Source organism: Zalophus californianus, chromosome 3 (genome assembly GCF_009762305.2).
Source record: "Zalophus californianus isolate mZalCal1 chromosome 3, mZalCal1.pri.v2, whole genome shotgun sequence".
In the NCBI taxonomy this organism is placed as follows: domain Eukaryota; kingdom Metazoa; phylum Chordata; class Mammalia; order Carnivora; family Otariidae; genus Zalophus; species Zalophus californianus.
The window spans coordinates 195,498,342-195,510,350 of NC_045597.1; the positions used below are offsets into that span (position 1 = coordinate 195,498,342).

The 12,009-nt window shown below is 45.2% G+C and overlaps 1 protein-coding gene across 2 annotated transcripts in view; it reads right to left on the minus strand.

Moving 5' to 3' along the window:
* Positions 1-12,009, minus strand: part of LOC113920904 (contactin-associated protein-like 4) — a 169,142-nt gene that overhangs the window by 74,874 nt on the left and 82,259 nt on the right. For both annotated transcript variants that reach the window (XM_027591300.2, XM_027591299.2), the window contains exon 4: positions 1,627-1,774. In XM_027591300.2, coding sequence (XP_027447101.2) covers positions 1,627-1,774 — 148 coding nt within the window. The remainder of the gene's footprint in view (positions 1-1,626; positions 1,775-12,009) is intronic.

The window sequence follows — 12,009 nt, forward strand, 5'->3', positions numbered from 1 at the left end:
CAGGCAGATGAGGGGTCCCGGAGCATGGCCCGGGAGGCAGTGAGGAGGTCCGCGTGGATGTCGATGCGCCTTGGAGGGAGCCTTGAGGTGGCCACGCTGTGCCCTGGGAACCCATGGGAAAGACCCCTCCTGACCAGTGTGCAGCCCACAAGGCCATCCTCAGCCTGCCCTTGGCCGCCGGGTCCAGCTGCAGCAAGAATCTGCCGAGGGCACGGAGAGAAAGCCCCGACCCCTCACCATCCCCGGGCGGTGAGCCCCAGCATCCTAGCTCATGGTCTCAGCGGCCGCCTGTGTGCTGCTTCCAACCGCGAGCAGAGAAAGGGCTGTGCGTCAGGGCAGGGAGCAGCTCGGGTGCCACGGAGACCGGACAAGCCGGGCTGTGCCCACGGCCCACGTGGCCCGACTGCAAAGGTGTGGGTGTGGAAGCCGGGTGTGCGAGAGCGACCACAGCCCATCCACGAGCGCGGCACGTGGTGGCTGCGGAGGGATGCGCGGCGGGAACGGGTGGGATTCCTCCGCGATCTGCAGGCCGAGCCGCTGCGAGTGAACAGGTGGGCGCGTGGGCAGGAGGGCCGAGGGGCACCGTCCGCGTGTCGGAGCAGCGTGCTGAGGGGGGCCCGCGCTTCCCAACACCAGAGCGGCGCGCGTGCGTCGCTCGGGCTGGAAACAGTGCGTCCCGCCTGAGTCAGAGCAGGCCCCAGGCTGTTTTCCAAGTGGCGGTGACAGGTTATCTGCTGCGTTTTTATGCAGACCCTCCCAGCAGCAGGGCTGCGTGGACTTCAGGGCTGCTGCTGGTCCCCCTGGAAGGGCCGTGGCTGCACCTCTGGGAGGGAGGGTCCACCCCCAAGGGGAAGAGGTACAAGGCCCAAGATAGCCAGTGTCCGGGTCCTTGACTGAGGGAGCCCCTCGTGGTCTGGAGACCCACGGTGTGAGGGCGGAGCGGGAGGGCTGCTGGGATGAAGACTCGGCACAGGAGGCCCCTCGGTCCACGCACTCTGGTGACCCTGGCGCTTCCCTGACCCCCACGGCCACACCCCCCTCCTGGAGCCAGCGGGCTGACGCCCACCCCAACGGCCTCCTTTGTGCCATCCGGAGTGTCTCCTCCTGACACAGACAGCAGACCCGGTTTCCATGGCAAACCCTCCTCCAGAGCAAGTCCTGGCAAGTGGGCAGGTGGCCCCTGTTCAATGTCGCTGACAGGCAGGCCCCTCCCCTCACCCCCCACCCCCGGAGCCTTGGGCTGGTGACATCACTGCGTGTCCAGAGACAGACAGAGGGACAGAGACAGAGAGACAGAGGGACAGAGAGACGGGGACAGAGGGATGGAGACAGAGAGAGACAGAGGGACAGAGGGACATAGAGGCAGAGACAGAGGGACAGAGACATACAGGGAGACAGAGGGACGGAGACAGAGGGATGGAGACAGGGGGACAGAGACCGGGAAGGGAGAGGAGCACTCAGTAAGAAGACCCTGTAAGACAACCTGACGGCTTCATCTCGGGTTTTAACAGGAAGGAGAATCCATTGTCCTTGTTAAGGGATTTGAGAAAAGCCTCCAGCAGTCTCTGAATTTATGCCCAGGACCCCACGTCCCCAGACGGGGCCCCGTGCTGTGCCTGCACTTACGGAATGGGCATCCGTACACCTCCACGCGCATCCCGATGCGGCCATCGGGGTTCCAGGCGGAGGGGAGGAAGCGCAGGTATCTGGCCTCCACGGGCGGCTGCAGCTGGTGGCGCACCACACTGTCTGCGTTGGTGTTCCCTGGAAAGCCCTGCAAGACAGCGCGACCTCAGTGCATGTGTGGGGTCCCCTCGCTCCTGGGATAACTTCTCTTCTCTCCTCTTTCCCGACCCACCTTCTCTCCACCCCCAGACAAACCAACACCCCAGCAGGAGGTTGGGGATCTGGAACCTTCTGCACGCTGCCCATCAGGGGTGGGGGGCTTGTAGCCCCTGAGGAGGACACACCTGTCTTGGCCTGTGTGGCACTCGCCCCGTGCACATGGCACTGGACTCAGGTGGGAGGCGGGCTCTGAACACACGCCGAGGGAAACACGTGAAGTGCGGACTCTACGCACGACCTCAGTAGTCCTCAGTAGTCCTCAGAGACGCTCTTCCTCGAACCCTGTGATTTTGCACCAAGGGGCCGCATCGGGGGGCGAGCGGTTGAGCTGCATCCTCACAGGACTCAGGGGCTGGGTTGGGGGGGCAAGGGGACATGCGGAGGCCTCAGAGGGCTCAGGGGCCGGGTCAGGGGGTGAGGGGATGTGCCACGTCCCTGCACGGCTCTGGCACAGTCTCATTCCCCTCTTGCTGCTCCGGCCTCCCAGGGCCCTGGCCCTGCTCTGGGGGTGCGCGGACAAGACAGGGCCCTCGTGCTCAGTTTTTCAGCCTGCACCACAGACAGAAAGCATCTGTGGGACTAAGACAAAGGGACTCAGGGACCCTGCAGGCCTGTTGGGGCACACGTCCGGGGACACCATCTATAAACAGCAAACCTCTGGGAGGGAGGCTCTGTCTGCACGCGGCCCCCCGAGGGCTCAGTGGGTGCCCCTGGTACGGACAAAAGCCTGGTGAGAAAGTGTGTGTCGGTGTGTGTGTGTGTGTGTGTGTGCATGTGTGAACACGTGCCTGTGGTGTGCCTGTGCACGTGTGAGTGCACACACATACCTGTGTCACACGTGTGTTTCGAGGGTGGGTGCTCATGGTCAAGATTGCTCAGTGACCCTCATCAATGTGGGCATGTGTGAACTAAGGCACACTGTTGCAACTCACTTTCCATTTTAAAAAGTAACCATATCAATAACAGTCTAAATAATTCACTTTTAGCTACATAAGAAAAATAGCTTAGTGAAGAAAATGAAGATTTAAATTGTGCTCGTGTTCATCAAAAAACAGGAAAATACATTTTATGGGAATGCCTCATTGTTATTATCAGTTTTGAGGTTTTTACCAACCATTGGAATCGTTCCAAGGGGGGGCTTTCAACTTCCTACTTAGGTTTTGTTTAATAATGCACAATGTAATTCAATTATATAATTATTGTATAAAAGCTCCATTAAAATAACATTAATTTAACATTAAAATTTCAAATAGGAATGCTACTCTTGTGGCCACTACAATCATTCTAACGAGAGTCCAGACTTGTGGTCACCGCGGTCATCCTAATGAGAGTCCAGACTGGGGTCACCGTGGTCGTCCTAACGAGAGTCCAGACTGGGGTCACCGCGGTCGTACTAACGAGAGTCCAGACTTGAATGGGGCCTCTCATCAGACTCAGTCGCCTGCACATTTGGACCCTTCACACAGGCCTCCAGCTCAGCCAGCAAAGAACACTCCAGATCCCACTATTTAAAAAAAAACAAATGTCTAGTACTTTTCTAGGTGGAAATTTACTTATTTTTTATTTTTTAAGATTTTGTTTATTTGACAGAGACACAGAGAGAGAGGGAACACAAGCAGGGGGAGTGGGAGAGGGAGAAGCAGGCTTCCCGCGGAGCAGGGAGCCCGATGCGGGGCTTGATCCCAGGACTCCAGGATCATGCCCTGAGCCGAAGGCAGACGCTTAACGACTAAGCCACCCAGGCACCCCTCTAGGTGGAAATTTAAACTTGCATTTTAGAAAGAGAACCACAATTGACCTGCCTTCTGATGTAACTGCTACAGCTCTTATCCTGGGAACAGTGTCAGCACATTGGGTGAAGAGTCCCTGCAGCCCCATCTGGCCTCCTAAGGGTCAGAAGCGCCCCCGTGGCCCTGGAGGCTCCACACTGAGTGTTCACCCTAAGGCTTCCCGATGATCCTAACATGTTCCTAACATGTTCCCTGCGCTGGCAGCTGGGAAGGCTGAGCAGCCTCCTCCCTTGGCAAGGCCGCTGGCTTACTGTTCTCATCACTCTTGCTGGAGAAAAGGAGAATCTCTTGGCACTGTGCATCCCTGGGAAAGGCTGTTGACAGCTTCCAGTGTCTGGAGACTTGGATTTAGCAGGTCTGGGGGAGCATCCAGGGCGAACATCAACAGGAGTTAGAGCTCCAGAACTCCAGCCCACCCAGACCTGCTAACTCAGGTTCTGCACACATGTTGCAGGTGAGCCAATGGTCAAACGGACGCTGACAGGATGCCGAAGATGGCCCTACCCCAGCGGCGTACTAGAGCCGCCGTCCTTCAGGAGCCTCACCCTGCTACCTGCCTGGTCAGAGTGAAGCGTGTCTGGGCTCTTCCCTGCATCCACCCGGGAAGCATGGTGGACAGTGATCCGGGCACAAGGCAGGATCGCAGACTGAAGCCTGAAACTCTCAGTCTCAGGGAATGAGCCAGACATGGTTCTTTTTGCTTTAAAACACTCACAATTGTATGAAATAAATCACCTGGGATGGAGAGCATTGAAAGCATTCCAACAACAACACCATCCCTGAAAGGCTCACAGTGTAAACCCTCACTCTGCTGCTGGAGCACTCTTCCACCCGAGCCTGAAATCTAAGGCCCGGCCAGGGAAAACATCTGATGAGCTGCTCTGCATGGACCCTGCACTTTGTCACTTACTCCAGAGGTACAGAATTCCCATGTTTAAACAGTAATGACTATATGGAGAGTCCCACTTAAGTCGTTTGAAACAAATGCAAAGGTACATTGTCGCCTGGTTCACCTCCAAGAGAACACCACTTATTCACATAAATAAAGCAAGAGAGACTGGGTAAGTGGTATCCCCGTGTTATCAATTTTTTGGACATCAAATGACTTAAGGTTCTGTGCCAGTTTCATTATTAATAAATTTGATCTTTGGCCATTAACTAAAAAATTGCCCCCAAATCCCCAACCCACATGACTTTATATGAATAACATGAGTGCTCTGTGCTGAATAATTATGCGGTCTTCTCTAGCATTACTCATACACAGACACAGATATAAAGATGATTGTGGAACGCTATGCAAGCTATTTTGCACGCAAGTTTAATTAATAATGCTGTAGGGAAAAATTTTAATTTGATTAAAAAATACATGTTTGTAAACTGCAATCCAGTACTTGGTTCCAGTTAGCTTGGTTCCACGATATAAAGTATCCTACCATGACAATGTCACATTGTAAATAGTGTCTAAACTCAGTAGGAACAGAATAAGTACTGAGCATTTGTTTAAGGCTTATTAAGTAGCAATCTGGACTGGAAGTAAAAGTAGTAACGTCACAGGAGTGACGCTCAGCCACCTTCTTCCATAAAAGGGGACAACCTCACTTCTGCTGAGAACTGAATGTTGGTCTCCCAAAATTCTTGTGCTGGAATGCCAGCCCCACTGCGATGGTGTCCCTTACAGGAGACCCAGAGGCTGAGTCGTCTTTCCCCATGTGGGGACACAGTGAGTGGTCAGCTGTCTGAGAACCAGGCCGGAGCCCTCACCAGAGCTGAACCTGCCGGCACCTGACCTCAGGCTTCGGCTTCCAGAACTGTAGGGAGCCCGGGGGTGTTGGTTACAGCAGTTGATGGGTGGAGACAGCCTTCTTCCACAAAGAGTGAGCTCACCTCAGGGCAGAGCTTCCCAAGGGCTCATGCCAGATGTGCCCATCAGAACATGCATCCTGAATATTGTTCTTTTTCATTTTTCTTTGCTGCTGTTCTTGTTATTTAGAAAGTAGGAAGAAGATTAAAACGCCCCCTTTTTTTCCCATTAAGGCATAGTGAGGGGCTTGGCAGGACCACTGCTAACATGGAGAATCAGACTGGACAGAATAGTCGTGAACAGCCACCCCTATGCTCTGGAAACCACCAAAAGCCACACAGCAAATTGAGAAACATTTATTTATAAGAAACTATGGAACAATAGAATGGAAGTATGAGAACAACAGAATTATATGGTGTCCCTGTTGGCCCTACTCCCATCCCAGCTCATCCATAGTGCTGCGAGGAGTGGGGGTGGGGGGTCAACCCTGAAGCTCTGCAGTCAAGGGGGCTCCCTTAACTTGGAGTGCAAGGTCCCAGGCCTAGCCGTGGCCATACAAGCGGCAAATGGGAAGGCCAGCAGGCAGCACGCCTGAGGATGTGTCTGGTTGAAGTAACTGACCAGCAACAGATGGTCCAAAGTTAATAGAAAGTGTGGGAAGTGAGACTGCACCCATTTGTGATGAGCTCCCATGTCTCCCTGTCTGTTGGAAAGATTGTGCTCAAGCACAGGAAGCTTGAAGAGGGCTGGCTGTGAAACTATGCTCTGCATGGAGACCACCAGAGCCAGTAGAAAGCAAAGTCCTGGGCAGATGTGAAGACCACCCCAACTGCAAGCACACACTTCAGTCAGCAAAGTTGGAACCCCTCACAGCTGGGGATGCATGAGCATACCTCTGCCAATCACTGGCTGACCACTAGCTATGGTTTACAAACAGAAAACAAAAAATTAGGAAACAAAAAAGCAAACACAACACAAATTATACAGCAACACCAGGGCTTCTTATCATAGGAAACAGATTTCAGACTCAGTACAGGCAGATGCCTACAAGAATCCAAAGTTGCTTCGATATACTATCTGAGAAAGTTAAAGACACGTAAGAAATGAGAAAGTGCAGCTCATAATCAGGAAGATCTAGTTAAAGAAATCTGTGTCCATGGGGATCCAGAAGCTGGATTTTATTGACAAAGATTTCAGCACAACTATTATAACTAGGTTATATATAAGGTTGAGCATGTTTAAAGAATTCATGGAAGGTTGAACAATGGCTTAACAAATAGAGAAGCTTGTTAGAGAAACAGAAACTTGAGAGATGGACTCAGAGTCTGACGCAGTTTACCTCCAAGCTGGGCTGGTGGCAGATGCTCCCTGGCTGGGTAGGCTCCAGAGACACCCCTGGTTTCAGGTCTACCTTATAGAAAACGTTAAAAAAAGCTCCTAAAGAGATAATATAGGTCATGAAGAAAGGAAGAGCATCAGAGAAGGAATAAGTGAAGGTAAAATAAAAACTAACTTTTTCTTAATCTAGCAGATAACTTTGTTCAAAATAATATCAACAATGTATTCAATTACATATGTTTATATCTATATTTTGTATACGTACACATACGCTTATGTATAAGTGAAATGAATGACAGCAATAATTCAAAATATGGGAGGGAAGAATTAGGGATACTTTGTTATTACAAAATATTCACACTACCCATCAAGTGATATAGTGTTATTTGAAAATGAATTTGGTTTAGTTGTAAATGTTTATTGTAAATTCTATGCTGACTACTAAAAAAATTAAAAAAACAAGAAATCAATAGAGAAAATTAATGGAGTCAGAAACTGGTTCTGTGAAAAGATCAATAAAAGTGATACGTTTCTAGCTAGGCTAATAAAAAAAAGGGCACAAATTGTTAAAATCAGAATGAAAGAGGAGGCATTACCACAGACCTCATGGACATTAAAAATATAATAGAGGAATAACATGAACAACTCTATGTCCACAAATTTCAGAACCTATATGAAATGGACCAATTCTTTGAAAGATACAATCTTTATGTTATATGCAACTAATGTATCATTGAACATTATATCAAAAACTAATGATGTACTATATGTTGGCTAATTGAAATAAAAAAAAGAAAAAAGAAAGAAAGATACAGTCTTCAAAAGCTTACACCAGAAGTAGAAAACCTGAACAGACTTACATCTATTAAATAACTTGAGTCAATAGTCAGTAACTTTCCAAAACTAAAACACCAGGCCCAGATGGGTTCACTAGTAAATTTTTCAAAACATTTAAGGGAGAAATTCTCTCTCTTCTAGCAGATAGAAGCATAGGGAATACTTCCTAACTCACTCTAAGAGGACAGAAAACTAAGAAAAGAAAACTAAGGACTAATATTTCTCATGAATATAGATGCAAAGATCTCTGACAAAATATTAGTAAGTCAATCCAATAATATATAAAAATAATTATACATTATAACCAAGTGGGATTTATCCCAGGTATGCCAGGAGGGTAAAACACCCCCAAAATCAACTAATGTAACCTGTCACACCAACAGTGTAAAGAAGAAAAATCACATGATCATATTACTAGATGCAGATAAAAGCACTGGACAAAATTCTACACCCATTCATGATAAAAACTCTCAGCAAGCTAGCTATAGAAGGAAGTATCCTCAGCTTGATAAAGGATATCTACAAAAGAACTACACCTAATATCATACTTAATGGTGAGAAACCTGAGGCTTTCCGGCTAAGAATGGGGAGGCATTGTATCCCTCTCAACCCTGCTCTCCATATTGTGCTAACGAATGCAATAAGACAAGAAAAAGAAATAGAAGTTATACACATTGGGAAATAAAGTAAAACTCTCTGTTCACAGATGACATGACCATCTATGTAGAAATCTGAAGCAATTGACAAAAACTTCCTGGCCCTAATGAAGAATTTTAGCAAGATTAAAAGACACAAGGCTGGGGCACCTGGGTGCCTCAGTTGTTAAGTGTCTGCCTTCGGCTCAGGTCATGATCCCAGGGTCCTGGGATCGAGCCCCACATCGGGCTCCCTGCTCAGTGGGAAGCCTGCTTCTCCCTCTCCCACTCCCCCTGCTTGTGTTCCCTCTCTCGCTGTGTCTCTCTCTGTCAAATAAATAAATAAATAAATCATAAAAAAAAAACAACAAAAGACACAAGGTTAATATGCAAATGTCAATAAATTCCCTACATGCCAGCAATGAACAAGTTGAATTTGAAATTAAATTCATATTACTATTTACATTAGCACCCCTAAAAGTGAAGCCTTTAAATATAAACCTAGGAAATTATGTATAAGACCTATATGAGGAAAAAACTATAAAACACTAATGAAAGTAATAAAAAAAGATACAGGAATCACACATCATTTTGATAGATGGATAAAAAGCATTTTTCAAGATCCAACACCAATTCATAATAAAAATTCTCAACAAAACAGGAATAGAAAAGGCCATCTCTAGCCTCACAAGTTGCACACATCTAACATCATAGTTGAAGGTGAAGGACTGAACTGTTTCTCCCTAAATTAGGCACAAGGCATGATGTCTCTTATCTCTGCTTTTCAACCTAGTCCTGGAAGTTACAGCAAGTTAGTAAGGAAAGAAAATGAATAAAACATCCAAAATTGGGAAAGGAAAACAAATCTATTAAACTGTTTTTACTCACACATGCCTTAATTCTGTTTGTGGGACATTCCAAGAACTCCACACATAAAAACAAACCAAACAGACCTTCAAAAACCAGTATGTCAAGTTCTCAGGTAATAATATTAACATATAAAACTCAGTTATATTTCTACATACTAGAAATAAATAATCCAAAATTGAAATTAAAAAAATAATTCCATTCATAATAGCTTAACAGAGATAAAGTAATCAGAAATAAATTGAAAAAAGGTATAATATTTGTACAGTGAGAGTGATAAACATTGCTGAAGAATTAAAGAAGACCTAAGTAATTAGAGAATTATTTATTTTCACGGATCAGAATACTCAAACTTGCAGAGGTGACAATTATACAGATTCAATGCAATCCCTAGAAAAACCCCAACAGGTAATTTGTAGATAATAGCAAGCTGATCCTGATATTTAAATGGAAATGAAAAGTACCAGACCAGCCAAATCAATTTGAAAAAGAACTAAGTTGGAAGACTTACATTTCCAGTTTCAGTACCTATTATAAAGATACTGTAGTCAAGCCTGTGGCACTGGCATAAGGATAGGCATGCAGATCAATGGAACAGAATTTAGAATCCAGAAATTACTATTACACACATGGCCAGCTGACTTTTGATGAAAGTACCAAGGCAGTTCAATGGAAAAGGTGAGTATTTTGAACAAATGGTTTTGGTGTAATTGGAAATCCCTATGTGAAAATTTGAATTAGAATATTAGCGAACACCATGCACAACACTTACTCAAAACAAAACATAGGTCTGAATGTAATGGCTAAAACCTTACAGGTTCTTGAAGCAAACACAGGAGAAAATCTGCATGACCTCTGGTTAGGAAAATATTATTAGAAATGACGACAACAGCACAACCTGACAAGGAAAAACAGATGAATAAGAATTTATAAAAATAAAAAAAAAATGTCCTTCCAAAAACACATTAAGAAATGGTGGTGGGGGGGAGCCACCTACCATTAGGGAAATTGGGGAAATACATTTTTTGCAAATTACATACTGGGTAAGGAGTTGTATCCAGAATATATAAAGAATACATACTACTCAGTAAGACCAACGATCCAAAGAAAAAAAAAGTAAAATATATGAATAGATATTTCATCAAAAAAAGTATACAAAGCACATGAAAAATATTCAATATTACGTTAGGCAAATACAAATTATAAACATATTAAGAAAAAAATAAAACATAAAAACATAGTAAGATATCATGACACATCCACTATGATAGACATACTTAAAAAGCACACAATAATAAGTGCTGGAGAGGGTATAGTTTATATAACTTATAATTCCTTGTTAGTGTATAATTTGATGATTTTTAGTAAATACACCCAGTTGTGTAGCCATCACAAAGTCCAGTTGTAAAATATTTCCATCAATCCCAAAAGCTCCTACTTGCAGTCAGTTCCTGCAGCAGTGCCCGCTCCAGGCCACCACTGACCAGAGATGGAGCCCGGGCCTCAGGGTTCCGATCCTGGTGAGCTCCACACCTCTGCAAGTCTCACCTGGGTCTTGAGCAGTGTCACCCAGGAGCTGGGTGAGGGTGCTGGGTCCCTGCCCCACTCTGGAGCAGGGGACCTGCCTTTCACACTTTACCCAGCACCTAGGGGACATTTTATTCACAGTAAAATGTGGGAATGAGATCATTGGGAATATGTTTGCTCCAGAGCACAAAATATGGACCCTGAGAGCTGCCTCTTTCCCCTCTTCTAGGTGAGGGAGTATGAAATATCCTCAAATTTGTAACCTAAAAATAAATAACTACAATTTATAGGACTCGATGTGAATTGGGAAGCTGACAAGGGATGGGCACTGAAAAATATTCCTAAAGACAGGTGTGACAGCTCTCAAATATGGCTACGTGTTGTGTGGTAGCAAATGTTTTTCAGTGAGAATACAGTTTTTAGTTAGAGTGGAAGTCAATAGATACCATGAAAATATTCCCTTTATAAGTACATTTTATTTTTATTTTATTTTTTCAAATATTTTATTTTAATTTAAAAAATTTTTAATTTTATAATTTTTTAAAAATTCAATTAATTAACATTATTAGTTTCAGAGGTAGAGTTCAGTGATTCATCAGTCTTATATAACACCCAGTGCTCATTATATCAAGTACCCTCATTAATGCATCACCAGGTTACCCCATTCTCTTCACCCACCACCCCTCCAACAACCCTCAATTTGTTTCCCGTGATTAATTGTCTCTTATATTTGTTTCCTTCTCTGATTTCATTTTGTTTTATTTTTCCCTCCCTTCCCCTATGATCCTCTATTTTGTTTCTTAAATTCCACATATGAGTAAGATCATATGATAATTGTGTTTCTCTGACTGACTTATTTCGCTCAGCGTAATACCCTCTAATTCCACCATGTAGTTGCAAAAGGTAAGATTTCATTCTTTTTGATGCCTGAGTAATATTCCATTGTATATATGAGCCACATCTTTTTTTTTTTTCACTTCAACAAATTTTTATTAAGTATGTACCATTTACTAGGTAGTTAATATGGGAAGTACTCGAGATTCAGTGGTGAAAAAAATAAATAAATAAAAAGCTCCAGCTATCATAAAGCTTATGGGCAGGACTAGGCCAGGAATTGGCAAACATTTTCTATAAAAGGCTAGGTAAATATTTTTGGCTTTGTGGACAATATGGTTTCTTTTTTTTTTTAATTTTCTTATTGTTATGTTAATCACCATACATTACATCATTAGTTCTTGATGTAGTGTTCCATGATTCATTGTTTGTGCATAACACCCAGTGCTCCACGCAGAACGTGCCCTCTTTAATACCCACCACCAGCCTAACCCATCCCCGCACCCGCCTCCCCTCTAGAACCCTCAGTTTGTTT